The sequence below is a fragment of the Daucus carota genome, chromosome 9, assembly GCF_001625215.2.
Source record: "Daucus carota subsp. sativus chromosome 9, DH1 v3.0, whole genome shotgun sequence".
Taxonomy (NCBI): domain Eukaryota; kingdom Viridiplantae; phylum Streptophyta; class Magnoliopsida; order Apiales; family Apiaceae; genus Daucus; species Daucus carota.
Window position 1 is genome coordinate 10,883,973 of NC_030389.2, and position 22,590 is coordinate 10,906,562.

Below are 22,590 nucleotides of genomic sequence, written 5' to 3' on the forward strand. Positions count from 1 at the left end.
TATGTTTCTTTTATTTACTTATTGTTGGATGTCTGCAGTAGTGAATGGTTTAATGCTGCTAGAAGTGTGCTATTGTCAACAAGGCTTACTTCTGTCTTCGTTATTGCATTTGTATAACTAACAAGTAACAACGCTTACTTCTGTCTTCGTTATTCCATTGTATAATTAAATTGCATGAATTTATGTAGGGGTTGGTGCATGGTTAATGAGCCTGGTTAATGGGTGGGAGAATCTGAACTTCGAACTCATGTGCTAATGTTTGGATTAGCCATTTTGTTGTGTAGAATGACAATCTCATTTTCCCTTGGTGCACTTGCTACACCTTGGGTACCAAGTCATTCTAATTCGCCGTAGTTACCAAGTCATTCTAGTTCTCATTCCTTCATATTCTCTCCCATTCTCATATCCATCAATTCTTACCACCATCTAGGGGCGGATCCGGGATTTAATTCCTTCCTGGACTGGAGTTAAAAAAAACCACTGACTCGATGAAAAAAATAGACTAGCAGACTAGTTGAAAATCAACATATGCATAAATCATACACTAGTTTACAAATGAAAGTAAAGTTTTACTTAGAGTTGTACTCGTCGATTTTTTAAGCATAAAATTCATCACTTCATCTATAACAATGCCTTCAACATACTCTCTCAATGCGATTTTACTATCTTTTAAAAAAATTACAAAAATACTAGTTTTTTAGAATATATTTGCAAAAATGCGGTTTGTAACTACATGCAACCATATATAACTTCAGTTAAGTGGCCCCACATAGATTGTAAGTACGGTTGCAACGAATTGCATACAGTATTTTTATAAATATTTTAAAAACCCTAAAATATATTATAAATTTTAATTCATATAAAAATTAATCCACTAAAATGAAGTAAGAACCCAGCTGTTCCCACCCACACAAAACCACACTACCCAAGCCCCTCCCTAACATAACAAACATAAAATAAGAGGGGTGTATTCGATTGGGATTTTAATGGATTGTTTTTAGTCTATGGATTTTAATGGATTGTGTCTGATTTTGATTTTGTACGGATTCTTGATAAAATGTCGCAGAGTTGATAGGATTTAAGCACAATGCTTCAAAATCCCATTGATTTTGATGAGATTTCAAAAAACTTAAAATACACTGAAGAATGTCACAAAATCCATCATTTTATGAAATGCAAAAAAATCCATCAGCATTTGAATACCATCAGATTTTAATGGATTTTAAACAATCCCAATTGAATACCATCGGATTTTAAAGCATAATTTAAAATCCCAATTGAATACCACCAGATTTTGTAGCATAATTTGAAATCCCAATTGAATACCTCTAGATTTTAATGGATTTCAAACAATCCCAATCGAATACCTTCGGATTTCATGAATGCAAAAAAATGTTTTAAAATCCCAATCCAATACACCCCTCTAAAACTCACTCCATTAAACACGGCCACTGCCACGTGTCACTCCAACGGTCGGAAAACAATAAATAAACACTTTATTCTTCTTCTCCAACGGTTCAATAAGCGTTACACTCTTAGCTGCATTCAACTCATTATCAATCTCATTACAACCTATACTTACACACAAATATATATATATACAAGCATAGTAATCATCACCCTTTTCAGCTTTCTCTCTCTAAACCCACAAAAACGCAGTGATTTTCTACTTCTCTCTCTAGAATAAGAACATGGATGTGGCTGTGATTGATTGGAAAGACTCAAAATTTGTGAAAGATGAAGCTTTGGAGAATATTAATGCCCCTCAATGGGTTGATTTTAATGCTCCTTTGCAACCTGTTGATGATGATTCTTGGTTCTGTAAGCCAGGTGTGTTTTGATTTGTGTGTGTTTTGTGTTTTTGTGATTGGGTGTTTGATGATTTTTGGTTTATTTGATTTGGGTTTTTGTTTTTTTAAGATTGTAATCATCCCAAGACAGTTGATGATTTTTTGAAGAACCCCCCTTCGAAGGTACTAATTTTTGAATTTTTTATATTTTTTTATAATTTTATTTTTATGATTTAAATGCAATTTTGTTGATTATTGGTTTCGGTTATGTAGCTGATATTGTATTGAATTGCTGTTCCTGTTCTATTTGGTTTTGATTGAATTTGAGGTTTGAATGATTTCCATGGATTTCGATGAAATAAAAGGAAATGTTTATTAGAAATAGAAGCTAAATTACATAAATGAAGAAGTCAAATGGAATTAAATTAGGGGAGGGTAAGGCTTGATTGATCCAGGTACAAATTGATGACTTGACTTTGTTATGAATATGGCAATTAGATAAAAAAGACAGTCACTTGGAATAGACGCATGAGATGAAGACCTACAAGAATCGATCCAAGTACAGATTAATGATTTGAGTTGGGATTTTACGGGCTAATACATATGCTTTTGTCAAGGAACCTACCAGAATTGGCATATATGTGGTGTAATTAGGGATTTTATCGTGTCTGAATCATATTCATGATTTTCGATTGTCTATGAACATATTATTGCCATTTTGCTGTGACATGTGGTCTCTATTTATTCTAGCTACTTGCTTTCTGCCTTTTTGTATTTGTTTACAAATATATGTTCAAATTTCAATTTCAGCAGCTACATTTCTTGATTGATTGTCTAACTTTTATGATTATTCATTTCATAAAGCTTCAAAGATCAGCTAGTGTTTCGGAGATACTTCCTTTTGGTGATCGAACTCGAAGGTACAAAGAAAATTTTTTACTCTTGTTTAAAGTTGGGAGGTTATTTTAAGGAGTATGTTTTAAGCCATTACTTAATTTGCATTTAGGGAGGCAGCCTTAAAGAAAAGAGGCCTTGTGCCTGCATCTTCAGCTAAAGAATCAAAGTTGGAAAAATTGGCAGAGGACAGGGAGAATCAGAACCCTAATTTGTCAACCCCTCTAAAATACAAAGCTAAGTTGAAGGAAGCAATCAAATCGAGTGCCGAGAAGCAGTTTGAAAGTATTTCACTCAAGGATGAAAAGCCGAAGCTCAAAAGTACTCTATCTGCACGAAATTTGTTTGCAGGAAGGGATTTACTGAACCAGATTTCTGATTTTTGCTCCGACTTAAAGAAACTAGCATTGAGGGCGAAAGAAAGGGAGAACATGGAGCATGAGAATCTAAACAAGACTCCGGTGGCTGTACAAATGTATGAGGAGAAGGAATGTTCGGACAGTAAACTGAAGATCGCGGTGGATGACAGAAAGCCATTGCTTGAGGCTCGAAAGGAAAAATCTGAAGTACTAGAGAAGAGCAATGGCAAGGAAAAACTGAGAAGGAAAATGTAAATTTCTCATCATGGTGCCTTTTCCTTATATTTTTATCTAGTTGTGTGTTTGTCTGTGTTCCTGCATATGTGATAATAACGGAAACACTCACTGAATTTGCACATGCTTCCTAAGAAGTTAATAGTTAAAAAGCTTTGATAGGTCATAGTTCATATAATCGATAGATATCATATTATCTGTGTGCACTCGTGAATAAGCAATACACTGATAACAGTCGCACACCATTTGCTGCATGTGTTTCTGAAGGAATCATGGTTGTAAATATTGTTTGTTAATGAGGTGTGATATATAGAAAGGTGATTGATTCACCCAAAATCATGGTTGCAAGACATATATAGTGTGTGTTATGAACAAGTAATGAAAGTAAATGTCATATGTATTGTTGGTTATCTTCTATATATTACATCCGAATGACATTATTGTGCTACAGAGCAGGGCATACTGTAAATAGTAATCATGAAGTTCTTGGTTCTTGCAGAAGAAATGAAGATACAGAGAATACCCCTATTGTTCTGGATTTGAAGTATAAAGGGTGCAAAGAAGAAAATTTGGCACAAATCCGAACAAATCCTCCTTCTCCTCAATGTTTTTCAGCTAAGCGTGGAGTCACAAGTGCTGCACTAACACCAACAGCTTTTAAACCGAGAACTCAGGTACCGTACACAGCATTCATTCAATCATGGAAAATATAATTTTTCATTCAGTTCTGAAAATATGATTTTCTTTTTTATTCTTTCACTTTATTTCCATCTGACTGAAACATGTCATACTATTCATACAATTGATGCCATGTTATTTATTACTCTCTTAATGAAGTATAATAATGGACAACGAATTATACAGGAGAGGGGAATACTTCAAGAACTGGAACTTAGGAAAGATGTAAGGAAGGATGCCGGGGACAGCAAAGGTACTCCCGGAAGAATGGTTCCTCTTCCCGCAGAAAGAGAACCAGCAAAGACGTTGGATGTTTTCTGGTTCCTGAAGCCTTGCACACTTGCTAGTTAGAAAAAGAAGAAAAAAAAATACAACTGTCACAGACTCACATGGTAGTCAAAAATAGTCATTCAATTATTCTTTCATTCACTTAATTTTGATAATTGTTATTACTTGTGAATTGTTTTTGATATGTTACTCCAAACATTTTGGTTCAGTCTATTTAATAATATGAAATTGTAATTTGACAGAAGTATCAATAATACAATGATATAGTTTCTACAGAAGGGATTTAGAATACTTGAGTTGATATTGTCCTGTATTACTGGATTTTGAAGCTTTCTATAGTTTACTCGTAAGATCTGAGGATGTTTAATTCACGACATTTTACATAAACCTGAAGCAGAAGATTATAAATAAACTTTTTCGCCCCCCCCCCCCCCCCCCCCCCCCCCCCCCCCGGTCACAAAAAAGTTCTTTAAAGATCAAACATCCGACAATAATTTTTCCAACACACAGACCGGAGGAGCAACAAAGCTATTAATCGTAGAAGGTAGTTTAGCCAATTGTTCGCCTGTTTTCTAATATAAACAACTGAAACACTAGTCTTGTTTCTAAGGATAGAACAACACTGGTCGATGAGATGCCCTGCTTCCAGCTGGTTATGCTCCATCTTGTTAATGGCCTGTAAATGAATCCGACTCCACAGTGATGGGTTTATCTGATAAATCATTAAGCCATAGTAGCGCTGCTAATATCCCCACCATTTCGGCTTCCATTACCGAAACTTGGCCTGCAAATTTCATGGTTTTGTCTCGAATTAACAGTCTTTCGTGATCCCGAACTACCATTTCAACGGAGAAGAAATTTCCTCCCTCAATTACAGACGCATCCACACTGATTTTTAGAGTACCTTGGGCCAGAGCCACCCACTTCATCTCATGCAGATTAGCATTATTTTGATCACTGCTTTTCCTGCTCTAGACAATAATTTCGAGTTCCAGTTTTGGATCTTTTACCACACCTTGTCCTTTAGATACCGAAAAACAATATTTTTCGACCTGTCAACAAGAGAAGGCAGTCCCAGATATCTACTATTTTCAATATCATTAAATATTCCAATAAGGTTTTAGATTTCATCTTGCTTGTCCCGTCTGGCATTTGAACTAAAGAAGATGGTAGAGTTTTGAAAGTTCAAAGAAATTAGAAAAGCCAAACTTTGAAGAGAGCTCTGCTATTTTATTTCCAGAATCATCATTGCTTTATCAAACATCCATGGACCCCCATTTGACACCCACTGCTTATCATCTTGATGATAGAATTGGAACAGAAATATCCCTTGCTCCAACTCCTTAATGCTAATGCCCCTCATAGGTTTCCATACATCAGCCTCAGCCTCTCTCCGGTGCTCCCATCTCCCCTCAGACTCTCTCTACTCTCTAGTCTCCTTCTCCTCACCCCTGCATTCTCTTCTCCTCCCCGACCTCTCTCCTCAACCATCTCTTAAGCTTCAACTTCAGATGACGCTGCCCGCGCTTACAGACGGCAAAATTTCTAACTATCAAAACTCAAATGAAATTCATCTCTTAAGGCAAATTCTGAATAACTGAAGTGATCAAGGCAAATTTGGTCAATGATTAATCATTTCCCCCTTAAAAAAAAGAAATTAATTTATTAAATATTATAAATTGATTTTCGGTATGAAAATGATACATGAAACTTTTAGGTGAATTTTGTTGGTCCAATTAAAATTATAATATTTACTGTGAAATAAATAATTCCCATTTTTCCCATTACATGAAAATCCTCGGTTAACTCTCCCATTCCAGGAGAATCCAAAGAGCCCGATTTATATTCTGCGTCGTGCAGATAGATAGCAAGAACAGCTAGCACCCAAAAAAAAGAAGCTGAAATTTAGTAAAATGAGACGAAATTTAGTTATATATGTTCCAAATTTTTAGAGTTCTTAACATAAAGATCAAAAAACGGAGACCAGATCTTCTACGAAAAGCCAGAAGCGCTCAGAACCTCATATATATATCACAACAAGATTACACCAAAGAGAGGAACAAAATTTACAAGTCCCTACTTGTTCTTGTGTTTAGTTTTCCCTTTAACACACGACTTAACCAGCTGCTTCAGATTCTTTTTCTTCAATCCTTTCTCATCCGGAGTCGTCGGAGTACTCGGCTGCCCTTCCCCTTCCACCTTTTTATACCCCGCAATTTCCTCTTCTAACTGCAAAAACACAACATAAAAATAACCAGCATCAAAACACTGACCATGTTTCGGTTATCCTATTTTTCCCGAAATAAGCCCTTATTTTTTATAAAAATCCAATATTAACAACAAAAATCATATTACTTGCAGGAGACGATCCTCGACGTGGACTATCCTTTCCATGAGACTTCCTTTCATCTCCGTCTCCATAAGCACATCGTCAATCGGACGGCAGTGCTTCTCTAAGCTCTTCGGCGACAAGAAATCGACGGACGAAACTTGTCCATCACTTGTTAATGTTCCAGTCGACCCACATGAGCTTCTTGGAGTTCCATTGGCACCCCTGATGTCCTCCACTTGCTTCAGCTGCAAAATTTTTCAATATTTTCTATTTATCGAAAGTTACTCACATAAATGTAAATCAAAAGTATTATGTAAAGCTGATTCGGTACTTACAATGTTATCGAGACGATCGAGTCTTGAGAGAATAGGAACTTCTACGCCTGTCATGAGTTTGTTTGATACCAGAGTTTTTATCTTTCTGAATAATGCTTCAGAAAATTATACGTAGAAAGATTGATAATGAAGGAGAATCTATATCAAAATTTAGGAAATGGCGGCGTGTCAATCGCACCACACGTGTCCATGCGTTTACGTTACACGTGTTAAGTTTGAGATAAGGATTTACCCTGTCCCAACACGTACTTGCATGCAGAGATATGATGAAATCAGACGTGTCTGCTGTCATACTCCCTATCTGTACTTTAAACAAACATTGAAAATTTGGTGGGACGGTTTGGTAAGAAATAAAATTTGACGACATGACAGCTATATTTTTTAATTAGAACATTTTATTTTTCTCAGATTCTTAATTAAAAAATCATTTTTCTAAAGATAATACATACAATGTACATATAAAAAAAAATAACATTATTATATATAATTATAAATATATAATCGATGATATATTTCAGATATATTAATGTTATTTCTAATTACTCCATATTATCAATTTAAAAGCAACATAATAAACCTATACTAAATAGTTATATTATACTATACTATTTTTCTTATTACTCTATTAAAACTGAAATATAAATAATTTTATTGGTCAGTCAAGTTTTATCAGCGTGTCGGTATTATTCTACCGGTCTCCTTAATATATAACATGTTCCAATAACTTTTTTTTTATCACTTAAGCCAAAATATTTAAAAATTCAATCAGTAAAATCGGTTTGAATTTCAAATAAATTTAAAATATAAAAACTATAATAAAAAAATAATATAAATCACCTGTGCTTGACACGGGTTATTAAGCTAGTTTCTTATTAAGTTTTATATAATTTCTATTATGGATGTACATCTCATTTCTATACATTTTAAGTTAATAATTTTTAATAATATAAAATATTATTATACACTATTTTCTTCTACTATTTCTATTATATAATAATATAAAAAAAATATTAAACTCACTACTTTTCTTTACTCTATCAAATCTGTTATATAAATATAAAATATCTATCACTTATTCACATTTTATCTAACTTTATTTATTTTTAAGCATTTTTTTGATTTTCAGATCCAAATCGAAGGATACGAAGAAGTACTTGTTCTTACTTTAATGATCGGAACAAACACATTTATGTTTTAACTCCAAATTAGTAGGTATCAGAATGAATTCATCCTTAAAAAATTACTCCCTCCATTCCAATATAATAGTGACTTTGATTTTTTGCACGTATTTTGAGATGCAAAAAAGACATATTTGTATATATTATTCTTCAAATTTTTTTTTAAAATAAAAATAGAGATGACAAACTATTATTCAGAAAAAGAAAATTTAAAAAATAATGTGTAGAAATATGTTTTCTCAAGTTACGTGCACAAAGTCAAAGTGACTATTATTTTGGAATAGAGGGAGTACAAATTACCAGTGGAATACAGATGCACATACATAGACATACAAAATTAACAAATCGAGTATGATATATACATACACAGGCGCATAGAGAGAGTAATTAACAGATGCACATACAAATTGAGTAATAACAAGAATATACATATACACATACACATACACAAGCATATACATATACACATACCAAATTGAGTAAGAATGTACCTTAAAATCGAAGATGAAGACCAAATTAAGCCCTGAGTTTGAAGCTTTCGAACCCTAATTTGCCCTTCTCCAACTCTCCCTTTGCAGCTTTCGAACCCTAATTTTCTCCTCTTTCAGCCCGACTTTGTGAAATGTGACTTGGAGCTACAATAATGTTCAGACAGCACGGGCAATTGTTAGAAACGAAAATTGTTAAAAATTTTCTTTTGTTTAACTAAAAATATGATATATCGTTATATATAAGTCATGTGACAAAATAAACAACCACACATCAGTGGCATAGTGGTCCGCACCGTATACTCATGTGTTGGAGGTCATGGGTTCGACTCTCATGACCTTCTAACACTTAATCAAGTTTTTTCATTTCCAGTCACATTAGTGGGGCCCCTAAGGGTGACTCATATGCCACATCAGCAGTAGTGGGTCCCCTGTGGGTGACTCGTATATGCCACGTCAACAGTAGTGGGTTCCCTATGGGTGACTCATTTCCAGTCACATTAGTGGGGCCCCTAAGAGTGACTCATATGCCACATCAGCAGTAGTGGGTCCCCTGTGGGTGACTCGTATATGCCATGTCAGCAGTAGTGGGTCCCTTATGGGTGACTCATATGCCACATCAATAGCAGTGGGTCTAGTATTGATAACTCATATGCGACATGAGCAGTAGTGGGACACCCATGTGGGACCCACATATATAAAAAATACTGATTTCAAATAATTTATTTTTAAAAATATTTTTTTTTGCTTATACAACTTTTTGGCAACAGTTTATTCATACCAATGCTAACGTATTGAGAAATTGTTGTAATATCCTAGATTAATGTATAGCTACGGCAACATTATCTACAGCAACGTTATGTAAAATTGTTGTAGAAGGCTAGTTATGGTGTAGTGATTGTATAATATTTTGATGTGTGTGTATATATAGGCGATCGTTCGAGAGAATTTGCCTTCTTATATGGAATTTCATAATACATCATTATAAATTTTAAAATTTTATTATAAATTGATATTATAGAAAACATATAAAATATGATTCGTATGGAATATTATGACATATATTATAAATAATTTAACATTTTAAATTTGAATAAAATTTGATTTTTCGAATTGGTTCTATAATAGAATAGTTATGAAAAATTATTATTCTATTATAGAATTAGAATATTGAATAATTTTCAATGATTTTTGAAATAAAAAAAGATTTTTTGAAACTGATAGAGGTAAAAAATGATTCTTAATTATGATTGACTTACTAAAAAGTTCAAAAAAAATAAAACCCAGGTAATAAGGGCATGCAATATGATTTATTAATTAATTTTTTAACTGATTAGTATAGATTAAGTAAAATCCTATTAAACATCCACGTTTGAGGTACGTGGGCTGTCAAACCTTATGGCTCGAGCCCCCAGCCATGTCAAGGCATGTATCTAAAATCTTAGCCTAACTAGGAGGCTACTAAAGACAATCCAGAACTCCAAAGTTCTAGAAGAATTCTAACTGTTCTTCTAACTTTAAGAAGATGACTATGTAGATTCTTAGATTATCAATGACTCAGGATAATGATCAAATATCAATTCAGCGACGGTTTTTAATCATACAATGTGTACTCGTAGTCTTACTTTTAGCGGTAGTCAGCTGCCATGTGATATGTTATGCTTAATGTCTTTAGTTTCCGTGTTCGCGCCCGCAGTTCAACAAACAAACATCTACTTCTAATCCACCTCTAACATTTGAGATCTCTATATCAAAACTAGAACTACGTTTTTTTTATTTGATTCTTGACCCCGGTGAAGATATGTAGGCATCTCGTAAGGACCCGTTCGAGTTCAGATACACGAGAGAATTCATAAAGCACGAAGCTCGCTCTTCTTTTTTAATCCAAAATATCTGACGCGGTTAATGGGAAGAAAACAACAACCATGGCGAGATCAAAAAGAACACTATGCTCAAAAGTTCATGTTCCATCAACCGGAGAAGAAACCGGAACTCAGGATCCACCCATCAGCCAGGTTACCGTTGTACCCACTATAGGAAAGATTCCTTTACTCACCACCGAGGGGTCTGTATACTTAAATCACATCACCACTACACCACCTGTCACACTGATCCTCACCGGAAGTGGTGTTGCGTAAAATACAGATGTGCGAGTGTACACAATTGCAAGCAAGTAACATAGTAGTGAATATCAGATATCGTTCCTCAAGGACTGTCTATTTGTATAAATTGCATATTAATATCAAACAATTCAATTATAGGACACAAGAATTGGTTTAGCATAGTTTTTCTAATTAAACTAATTATTTAGCAACTGAATTAACTAACTACTACTAGCAAAGAGATCTGGATAAGTTTTAGATACTAAAGCTAAGTCAATAATTACTTCCCTCCAATATGTTCATGCTGGTATCAACGCAGTGTAATATTAACGTAGTGGTTTCTCTCGAAATCACTATGGTTTAGATTCTGTAATTAAACTAACATATGTCTATGCCAAATTTAACTTCCAGAATACAAATTAAGCAACAATTTCACACGACTATGCAAGGTAACAATATATGTATATAATGTCACAAAATTAATATCAAAAGATTTAATCATGCACCATTCAAGTTTTGTATCAATTAACTATAACCCTCTCAGTATTATAATTAACTCTATACTTTACTAGAGTTGGACAAACAATAACAAATATTTAACAAGAAACTCACTCGAATGAATAAACTATAAACTACATATAGTACTTCTTATCCAAACACCAACAATCTCATACTAGGGTTCCATAAAAATCCCAAGTCATAATAGTTAGTTCATAATCAAAGTATCAAAACAATCCCAAGATAACCAACACATGTTCATCAGTAGAGATAAATGAAAGATAAGAGGAAACAAAGCCAATGAATGTCTTTAATGGCTAAAATCTTCTCCATTAATGGCTTCCCCTCCTCCCTTCTGGGCTTCTTGTCTCTTGTTTCGTATCTCTGTCTCTAAATTCTCTTCTAATGCTGATTAGGTCTGGATAATCTCTAATACCTCTATTAAAAGTATTTTTAATGAATTAATGCAATCACAAGGAAATTTTCAAATCAGAATAGAATTCCAAAAGAGGAAATTTGTAGCTGACTTTTCGACTGTGTTTCTGGGCTGATGCGACTGCAATATAATTGCAAGACCACTACTTCTATTTTAAATCCATTCTCCCAAGCTTCGCGTGGGCTCTTGAATCACCTCATGTGGACTTTGGCCCAAGTAGTGAATGTTGCGTAACCAGCCGAAAAATCTGAATTTTATTCGAATTAATCTTCAGTGCTTGCTATTTAAGCTTTGGTCCATATTTAATTAGAACTCCTTGCACCCTACAATAAAATATTAAAATTTATTAATTGAAAACAATAAAGTAAAAAACAACTAAAATACATGGACATTAATATTAAGATAAAGTGCACGCTTATCACATCCCCACACTTAGCATCTTGCACGTCCTCGGGAAAAGAATAACAAAAAAAACTATAACTAAAATAACTAGTACCACTTCCGTTGGTGATCATGATTGCATTTAGCATATGTAACAAGCCATTTAAACTCCTAGACAGCTCTAGTGGACAAGTAAGGTCTCGTGAGGGTTTATAGTGAACATACCCACAAAATTACCAAAGTCCCAAATATGCAACATATATGTATGCAAACTAAATGAATATGTCACAATTCAAATCTTGCAAGTATCAACCTCGTTAACATATAATCCTCAGAAATTGCAACATCCAAAGAATTCATCTATCTCACATGTTAGTCATGCTACTCTTTCATTGAAAGTACGAATTGCATTATGTGTGTTCAAAATGCTCTCTAGTGAAACAAAATAGAGACTAACAAACTTCAATAAAATTTTAACAATGAGTCGTTAATCTGAATAATGCTTAAACACTCTTTTACATTAGAGTCAACTCTCGCTTAGGGTCGGGACGCTTCTCAGGATAAGTGAGTTACGACTATCAAGAGACTTCAACAAACCAAATTGTTCAAACATGCGATTTAGGTTACTTATTTGACCGTGCAATGATTGCGATCCTTAAAGATTTATGCATTAATATCCATTTAGCGAGCCTTTAGTCATCAATCCTAAACTATGGAAGGCTTTAGGTTACTAGGCACAAAGTCCCTTTAGACTTAATTACTCGAGTCTTAATGAGCCCAACCTAGTCAATTATACCACCACTTTTTTTATTCGTGAACTTTATTGCTAATGCATGTCTCTATATTTTTTCTTCCTTTCCCATTTTTTCTTCTTTTTTTCCTATTTTTTTAGAAAGGCATGTATACCCCCCAAGTTCCCCCTCACTTATGAATTATAGACTCTAAGCTCAAAAGAGAATAGTAAAAATTCTACACCCGACTCATAACTAAAACTCAAGAATTAAGCTGGCCTAAAATCTTGTCTTTAGAGCATTATATAGTGTAATTAAAATTTACGCACAAATAACATCTAAGCATGCACAACATCACATATAATCGAGATTACTAACCAAGACATTATGCAAAATAAATCATCATAGGATGTCAAAATGGTATAATAAACTTTCGGAATTGTGAAAGCGCACCTAAATAAAATGTCAAAAAAATATTCTACTAAAAAAAACATGCATACAAAATTACATCTCTATATGCTCTATAATTAATGCAACTAATATGAATTTTCTAATGATGAGATAAGACACACACAATTTTATTTATTAAAAAAATATTCTACATTTTTTTATTTTTTTAAAAGGGTTTTTCTATTTTTTATAACTAGTTTGAGATTGAAGTTGATAATTAATCTAGTGGTAGCTTATAAATTTAAAGAAAAAATTACTGAAATGATGAAACTAAGATAGAGACTAGAGAATCAAAGGAGGATCCTAAGGAAATTGAGAGAAGATGCCAAATTTAAAATTGGGAATGACTGGGATTCTACAAGAGATGTAAAATTGAAGCTGAAAACCATGACATCGAGGTGGAAGATATCTTTTCAGCATTCAAGAGGTCACATGAGAATTTACATGAATATCACGAAGTGTTGAATGATATCATAACATATATGAGCATTGGAGTTCTTGTTAGACATAGATGGGTGGTCAATATTTCCTTCGACATAAAGCATCAAAGTCATAAGTACAGGCATGTCACTGAAAAGCTTCTCAAGAGTCTACCTCTTATAGAACTCTTTGTGTTCAAGAATAGGGTAATCGTCATGGGCAAAAGGATAAATAAAATCTTCAGAGATAAAGTCGAGGACTAGATCGAGAATATTGGACTGGCGGTTATATCAATCCAGATACAATAAAGTATTTCAGATACAGAATGTTATGAAGTATCAGCTTAAGGGATGATAACATATCAAGTTGCAATCTAAGCACGAAGATATAATTAGAGGGCCAGCTGAGATTGAAATGGTCAAACACCTAACAAGGAAAAAATACGACGGAGTTCATCTATGCATACATATGTTGAATCATGTTGCTGTCATAAACCAAGATCTGGAAAGTATCAACGGACAAAGTCCATATCCATTGCCTCCCATGGATCCATCAAAGCCACTGAGGCCAGAAGCTACTGCTATTTTATTTGATCTGTTCAGGGTCACTTTTTAGATGCAGAAGTAAGTGAGGCCTCCACTCAAACTCTTGAAAAAATAGGTAATATTTTATCTAAAGATATCTTAAAAGCGGTTAAGAGAGTGAAAGTATTATGTATCAAGGAAGACAAACAGGTTCTGAGGCCACTACTTAAACTTCTTAAGCTAAAACAAAAAATTATGGAAATCATGCATGACACTTCAAGGTTTCATCTCGGATTATCAGAGCAATCAAAGTTATGGAATTAAAATTGTCTTTCAGGAATGTGCGAGAATTAAGACATATACCCTCACTTATGAAATTAAAGGAGAGGTTTCAAAATCCTACTCCAATAAATGCCCTTGAGCAAGCTACACTTAATACTATCACGTCAAGGTTGGAGGATCTTTTAAAGAATCAGGCTGAGCTATGGGAAGAGAAGGCAGCTAAGAAAAAAGCTAATGAAGCTACATTAAATGTAAAGGACAAGGAATCAAAGAAGAATAGTTAAGACTAGAGGAACACTTCAAGGTTATTTGTATTTACTTCTAAATTCTGGAAATTTTAATATATAATCCAAACTGTACTTTTAACTTTTTCTTGTGTCAATTTAGTTATTCTGTTAAAGTATTTGTTTGTCAAACTCTAACAAATAAATATGGGGAGATTGTAAGCCATAATGCATCATAGATTGCAATAGTGATAACTCAACACCATAACCAGACAAGAAACAATAAATAAGCATGATAAGAAATCAACATATCAAATAACTAATAACAACATTGCATTATGCAGTACTCACATAAACACTCTGCAAAGTTTAGTCGTAATGGATTGACAGAATTGTCGAGAAAAATTGTGATTAGTGATTTGTCAGCTTATATCTTACTTATGAGTTAGATTTATGGCGAGGTTTATATAATCCAAAATATATTCCTTGAACTTGTTGAAGTTTGATTACGATTTAAATAAACTAAACGAATTAATCCGTAAGCGACTTAAATCTATAATTTGGTAGTGACGTATTCAACCCCCTTCCCCTTTTACATCACTTTGGGATATAACACACTTTTCACTCTCTTGAAAAGTTAGAGTCAATATGAAGAATATGTGTGTTGATGTGATTCTATTTGATAGGGGCATTAACCTAGTTTTATTGGTTATATAGTATTAAAAATAATTCTATAATGCTTATTCTTGTGTTGGGTATCACCATTCTAAAATATATTTAGATGTTCATGATTGAAAATCGTTTGCCATCTATATATTCTTGAATTCGTTGAACCAATCATCTTTTTTATACATTTTATTTATTCTCTTTGAGGTTTATGGTTTATTTGTATCCCAATGTGAAACCCTTAATAACGTCTCAACAAATAGTTATGAGATGTTCATTATCATTCTTATTAATTAATATTTACCAACCATGATTTTTTTGGCAGGAAATCATCATTTATAATTATCATAATATGTAAATTTTCATATGCCTTTTTCATTGGATGTCTCATGCACTTCCAATAGGACCAACACCAAAGAAAGGCCACTAATGGAATTGTCATGGCCCTCGTGTCGATAGCTAAGGCGGTCGGTCTAGCGATTCATGAAAATATATATATTTGTTATCCTACTCACTCTTGCATCACCACCAAGAACTTCATTACATTCTTTTGTCACATTATTTTAACCTATGTACCAAGCATTCGACAAAACCTCTATATTTGTGTAGGAATTAGCCATATTTAATTTCACTTATTATTATTCCTAGTATAGATCAACACATTGCATGAATTTCATGCGCACATGCTTCTATAATGATGACACTTTGAGCTGAAGTATTTTTCATATATAATATTAAACTTGGAAATAATCCAAATGTTTAAAACTAACGAATTCACAGCGATTATGACCCATTTTAATGTGAGAAGAATGTTATAACAAAGTTATAAGTGACAACAAACAATGCATTATAAGTGGAAATAAACAATGTAGGACAAACAAGACTACGTACTAGACATAATTGTGGTAAAAGCCGTAGATACACAACACAGCCCTTGATCCATGTTAATATAAATATTATATATATTATTCTTTATACATCTTCATTTGGTGAGAAGATATATTGCTTTGAAAAACCTCATCTCATTAATTCCTTCAAAATATAATCTACTTTGAATTTGGCACGCAATATTTGTACTTCCGTAAAATTTCGGAGGCAATACAATTAGATTTCAATATATTTTTATGTGGATGTATGCATATTTTCAGCAAATATTTTGATGTTATGGACAATGGAGTTATAAGATAATAATGAAATAGACATGATGATAATTCACAACGATCCAACTAAACGAGATACAATTGTGGTTGATCAAGTTAATACTAAGCTATTTATGTAGGCCCGAGAGGCACATGGGGTTCTATGCCAGCTGATTCCATTTTGCCGCACCCGACCAATGCTAGGCGTATTGCATGTCCGACATCAAAATCACCAATTTTTATTGCCTTTATCTTAATGGCGTGGCAGAGACAAGCGGAAGCAACTTCCCTCGAAAGGGAGCCCAATGTTGAACAACAATAACCAATAGTATCAGGTCGTAAATCACCGGTTACAAGAATTACGCAAGCTGCAAGACCAAAAGGATCTATTGGACAACCGCTACAATTAAGATTTAAATCACCAATAGTTGGTGGTAACTCAATGCCCAAAAAATCGTTAGAATCTGGTGCTGGTGCTGGTGCTGGAGCCAAGGCCGGATCTAAAGGTGAAGCATTTGGTGCTGAGGCCATGCTCGGGTCCAAATGGGGGGAATTCGTTATCTTGCTTGGATCTAAAGGTATAGGACCCTGTGCTGGACTTGGTGCTAGACCTTCATCACTTGACACTAGGGTCATTCCCGGATCTAATGGTAAAGGACTTGGTGCTGGGGCTATTTCTATGCTTGAAGGTGCTGGGGCGATTCCAAAATGTGGCATGTGAAAATCTGGAATCAAATCTGCATGGGTTGAAGTCAAAAACATAATGTTGAAAAACATGAAGAAAAGAATAATTTTAGAAACCATGATTCTCAATTTGTGAAACTTCTTATCAATGTATTTATAATTTATTTTCCTTTACATATATTCTGTATCTGTATCAGTGTGAAGATTTCGGAGGTGCATATGTGACATTCAAATCAACTATTGCAGGGTTTATCATATTATTCTCAAGCACTATGGTTGAACGTTGAATTACAGCACATCCTAATTTTAGCTTGGGTGCTATTGATTTTATCCGTACATCTTTATTGAAACATTAGTTGCTAATATTCAATCTCGAATCAGGGGTGCTTATTTATAGCAAGAATTAGGGAACATCATTATTCTTTAAATGGAGCATATTATTATAGTCAAAAAAAATAAGTAATTGTAATATTGGAGATTTTATATTTCTTTTTATTAAATAAAATCTTTGTATTCATTCAATTAACTACTTAAGATCTCGTAGTATATAATTTGTACGATGAGTTGTGTCTACGATCATCACAGTATTTTATGCACGGTCACTACAGAGATGTGTTGTCAAGGTTTTAATTGATCAATGTAGCTGGAAGTTAACAACAGGCGAATGATACAATGAACACGTTTGGCTTGTATAAAATGATGAAAATAAAGATTTATTTTGATAAATAACTTTTAGAAATAAATATATACACAGAAAATAAGATCATAAACATTCTTATTTACATAAATAAGTCACTTTTATTTGACGTACCTTTCTCAAACTTATTTTTTGAGAAATAAAAAAATTCAAATAGGATCAATATGCTAAAAGTAAACAGAATACATTCCATATACTTGCACTTTATAAACATTGGTTTATATTTAATAGTTTGAAAATGGGAAGTATTATATACGAGAAATGTGAATACAAGGGAATTACCTTTCGAAGATTACGCGTAATGTTCTTATTAGAATTCTACACGGAAAAGATAGTGTGTCGCAACAAAACTACACTTACGTAGGCCATTTGAGGGATTTAACACCGGGAATTTTAGAATTATCTATTAAAATAAGTTTGAAAAATCAATCTAAAATTTAAAGTTAAACATTAAGCTCTCTTATGATCAATACTCGCATGTTCTTCAACTTCTGTAAGAGCGGTTTATCATAGTAACGAATTACGATGTAAAAGATCAAAGTTGCAGAGCGGTGGTCATAGTAACGAATTATGATTTGAAAGAATATAAGAGTTGTAGAGTCTTAGGCCTTAAACGGGGAGTAAAAAAGTTCCTGCGATTAGTGTTCGCACAGGTTCGTCACCTTCCGTATGAACAGTTGGCCATAATAAGAAACTATGATGTATATAGAGAGTACAAAATCTTGCTTTGATTCGTACACACGCAGGTTCGTATGCTTATACAAGAGCAGCTGGCCATAACAACAAACAAAAGTTTTATCTTAGTAACTTTTCTATATTTTATGTGACTACAAACATGACTTGTTCTGTATCATCATGTCCATGGATATATTATTATTGTATACATGCATATAATTTTGGGTGGTCATTTGTTAAAGAAAGGGAAAACATTGTATACGCGACGTAAGAAAAAATATATCATCAGAAAATGGTTGTACTATAATAAATGGAGTTATTATTATAAATAAAAAGTGATTTTTGATTTTGATATGTTCCTAATAGGTGGTGCTATATGTTATTCTGGATTTAACTTATCCCCCCAATACACCCACTATTTCAGCTATAAATTTAATTTTTAAAATAACTTTACACCAAGAAATCTATCTTTTATTTTAGATCTTGAACAAAATATAATATTTTTTTATTTTAGTACAAGATATTATGTACCATTTAAGTGGTGATTTTTAGTTTTTTTAATATAATATAATTATATGTTAGAAATGCTAATTCAATGAGCGTCATGATCTCATAAGGAAGTTGATCGGGGACTGATGAGGCAACATCATCAACATTTAATATTCATCGGGATCTAGAGTATCAATATTTGACATGTCAGGATTATCATCAACATCTTTTCAGATATCTTCAGTCTTTGTAAAGTAGGAGTGATTGATTTATCGGTATTTCGATTTGTAGGATCGTACCTATCAATTTATATATGTATAGAAACTGATAATGATCGATAGAACATATCTTATAATTGATAGAGGAGCAAGAGATATTTTAGTAGTTCTTAATTACCTCTATAATTGCATCTAAGTCCGCTTTTAATATAGGTAGAAAATTGATGTATGAGAAAAGATCAAGTCTTGTCTCAAACATTGTAAAAATATTAATTCGTAAAAAAGATCGGGATCAAGTTACAAAAGGAAAATAAGGAAAAAAGATGGCTCGGAAGGAGAAAAGGATATTTTGATGATAATGGACACTTCAAATCAAGCGTGTCAATTATCCAAGAACAATAAGAATGAACTTGTATAACTTGAATAGTAGATAAATAAAACATTTTTGTTTTGTATTTTTAAATTTTGGTTGATTCATATTTTATTTTAAATGTACATGTGGTTTGTTCTATTTTTTTAGAGAGGAGTCTTCCTAAATTATTTAGAGAGTATACAATTGGTTGGGACGAACATAATAAATTAATAAAAATTAATTAATACATGTTTATTTATTACATAATATATTAATAAAAAGTAATTAATATCCGTTTTATTTATTACATGATAAATTAATTTAATATACAGTTACTTAAACATTATTTAAAAAAGGCTTAATGACCTTTTAGCCCTCGAGGTTTGTATAAATGTTCTCATGCGGCCTCGATGTTTAAAATCGTTTAATTCAACCCTTGAAGTTTTCCGATTGTACCTTTTAGCCCTTATGTCATATATCGGTATATAACCGGGTGGACAAAGTTGACATTTAACACGTGAGGGTTAAAAGAGGCATTAAATATCGAGGGTTAAAAGGAACATCTAATGCATTTTAATGTATTCTTAAGGGGTCAAAAGGAACGAGATGTATACTTTAGGGGTTAAAAGGTACGCCCAAACCCCCTGAATATGAATTGTCAAGTTTACCTTCCGTTATATACCATTATTTGAAGAAAAAAAAAGGGCTAAAAGGTACAATTGTGAAACTTTAAGGGTTGAATCGAACGACTTTAAATATCGAGGCCGCACCGGAACATCCTTCCAAACTTCAAGGGCCAAATGGTCATTAAGCCTTTAAAAAAATATTAACCGGTCTAAATCACCCAACTCACTGAGTTGTACATGAGTTGAGGTAACAGAACTCGTCGGCCTGTCTCACCTCACTAGCCATACACGATTCACTTCCAAAATAGCTCGTTGCTCTACCACGGAAATATCTAAAATTAGGCCTTGTAAAAATATGTGCAAGTTTTTTCATGATTCCATGTTGCTAGAAATTTAAGCTCACATTAGGAATTATGTAGAAGCTTCAGGAGTTGAGCCCGAAAATAAAAACCTCAAAGAGAGAAGAAAGAAGCTTTCACCAACACAAGTTACAAGCTGCAATCAAGTTTCCTCGATAATTTCAGGGGGAATTTCTGGGCCTCCCAGTCCCTAGATTCAGGACAACTCAAACTTCCGATACGTGTCTTGAGATGTATCATAAATTCAAGAATCGGAAGGAGTCCAATTCGACGTGCAAGCAATCTATACATCATGGCCAAAAGAAAACAACATATATGGAAATAAAAAAAAGCTTTTGTGGATTACAGAATAGTAAAAAAAAAAAGGCTAAAACACACATTAACCCTCCAAGTTGACACCAATATGCACATGAACCCCTCAAGTACGAGTTTCGTATGCTTCCACCCTCCCCCGCTTTTTCCAGCATCAATGCCTGATATGTTACCATTGTTGAGGAAGGGTAGTATGGGCAGCTTGTTTCATGGAACCTCAGTGTACACATTAACCCCGTTCTAGTTTCTTGTTTGGACAGTGTGACTGTATATATATATACATATATGATGCCTACCCTAATCTTTCCATCTCTGTAACAGCTTGATCAACCAAAAAAAATGAGCCGCACACTTGAAGAATGTGATGCAATATTAATCCTCGATTTCGCGTGTGACTGCGACCTTATGAGCGTTGTGAGGACTAGGTGGTACGGGCCGAACGCAGGGTGGAGATTTCGAGAGTGTCGTGATGAAGAGTGTGGCTTTCACAAATGGGTTGATGAACCACCCACTGATCGCACACTGGAGATAATCAAGGAGCTGAAGGAGCGCGATTCAAAACACCTCGATCAGGCTCGGCGACGCCGAGATCGTTTGGTAGCTATGTACGAAGCTAGGCTGACTGCTGAGAAATAGAAACATGAGAACACACTTGTGGGTCTGCTTCTTTTGTGTGATGTGGTGAAGGAAATTACTTTTCAAAAAGAGGGCCCAGAAAACCCAGCTCCCGTGTATAATGGGGATTCAGAGGATTCTGACTAGAGCACTTTAAAGTTGCACACTTGGTGATGGGTATGGTGGCCACTGCTGGGAGGGCTTGGAAGAAGATTATCATGTTCTTAAGTTGTATTTTAAAGTGTATGTGAACATCTATTTAGTTTGGTTAGTTTGATAAGTTTGTGCTTATGAACAATGCTTGTATGTGTTAAGTTTGATCAATAATGTTTGTATATAAACTGCCTATGAATGAAGCGTATGTCTGTTGTTTGGTCAATTAGTTGTTATGTCAGATTAATTACATGCTTCCTTATTAGTGTATTTGAAATGTCATCAGTTTAATCCATGGAAGAATGAAGATGCATGTTTAAATAAAGTTAAGAACACATTCTTAAACGTTATCATAAAGCACACACATTTATTCAAATAGATAATAATTAAGCTTGAATGAAACCCCCTTACAAACAAACCAACAACACCATCAATTTGCCATCTCTCAGAAATGATGGCCATAACAAATGCAGGGGGCGAAACAATGTCGTCCAAACCGCCACGACCAGATAGGCAGTGGGAGGACAAAGCACTTGTTGCAGCATTTGCGGACTCCGAGATGCACTCCAGCTCAAGGCTATCCCATGCCTCTACCCGAAGACTGTTGATCATAGAGACCAAATCAGCCATTGGGTAACGAGGGTCGGGATGGAGTACGTGCCCGATTGCTGATGGACAATCAGTCTCCAAAATGAGACTTTTCCTATGACTCTCCTATGCAAGCTTGAGGCCATAGAAGATGCTCCAAAGCTGTGCCGTCACCCGATCAGCAAGACCTATTAGGCCACCACACCCCTTCTCCCATTCCCCCTCATCATTCCTGATAATGCACCCCACCGCTGTTGCGAACCTAGGCCTATTGAAAATTCCCTTCACATTAATCTTATAAAACATTCACTGATGGTTTGCTCCACTCTGCCATGTCTATTACTAATGCTTGTTTTTGTTTTGGTGCTGTGATGTAGTGAAGGTAAAAGCGTG

The 22,590-nt window shown here is 34.1% G+C and overlaps 3 protein-coding genes across 3 annotated transcripts; 1 reads left to right on the top strand and 2 right to left on the bottom strand.

The window, feature by feature from the left end:
• The first annotated feature begins 1,516 nt into the window (after positions 1 to 1,516).
• On the top strand, positions 1,517 to 4,521 carry LOC108200885 (uncharacterized). The gene is made up of 6 exons (XM_017369150.2): positions 1,517 to 1,830; positions 1,921 to 1,973; positions 2,655 to 2,710; positions 2,797 to 3,294; positions 3,777 to 3,951; positions 4,142 to 4,521. Exons 1-6 carry the CDS (start codon positions 1,692 to 1,694, stop codon positions 4,304 to 4,306), a joined length of 1,086 nt encoding a protein of 361 aa, XP_017224639.1. The 5' UTR covers positions 1,517 to 1,691; the 3' UTR covers positions 4,307 to 4,521.
• A 1,727-nt stretch (positions 4,522 to 6,248) lies between these two features.
• On the bottom strand, positions 6,249 to 7,048 carry LOC108201249 (uncharacterized). Its single transcript, XM_017369542.2, has 3 exons — positions 6,911 to 7,048; positions 6,599 to 6,820; positions 6,249 to 6,472 (listed from the first exon to the last, which is right to left on the bottom strand). The coding sequence occupies exons 1-3, from the start codon at positions 6,962 to 6,964 to the stop codon at positions 6,320 to 6,322; spliced, it is 429 nt and encodes a 142-aa protein (XP_017225031.2). The 5' UTR covers positions 6,965 to 7,048; the 3' UTR covers positions 6,249 to 6,319.
• Positions 7,049 to 16,561: 9,513 nt separating this feature from the next.
• LOC108201250 (36.4 kDa proline-rich protein-like) lies at positions 16,562 to 22,239 on the bottom strand. Its single transcript, XM_017369543.1, has 2 exons — positions 22,029 to 22,239; positions 16,562 to 17,166 (listed from the first exon to the last, which is right to left on the bottom strand). The coding sequence occupies exons 1-2, from the start codon at positions 22,237 to 22,239 to the stop codon at positions 16,562 to 16,564; spliced, it is 816 nt and encodes a 271-aa protein (XP_017225032.1).
• Between the last annotated feature and the right edge of the window lie 351 nt (positions 22,240 to 22,590).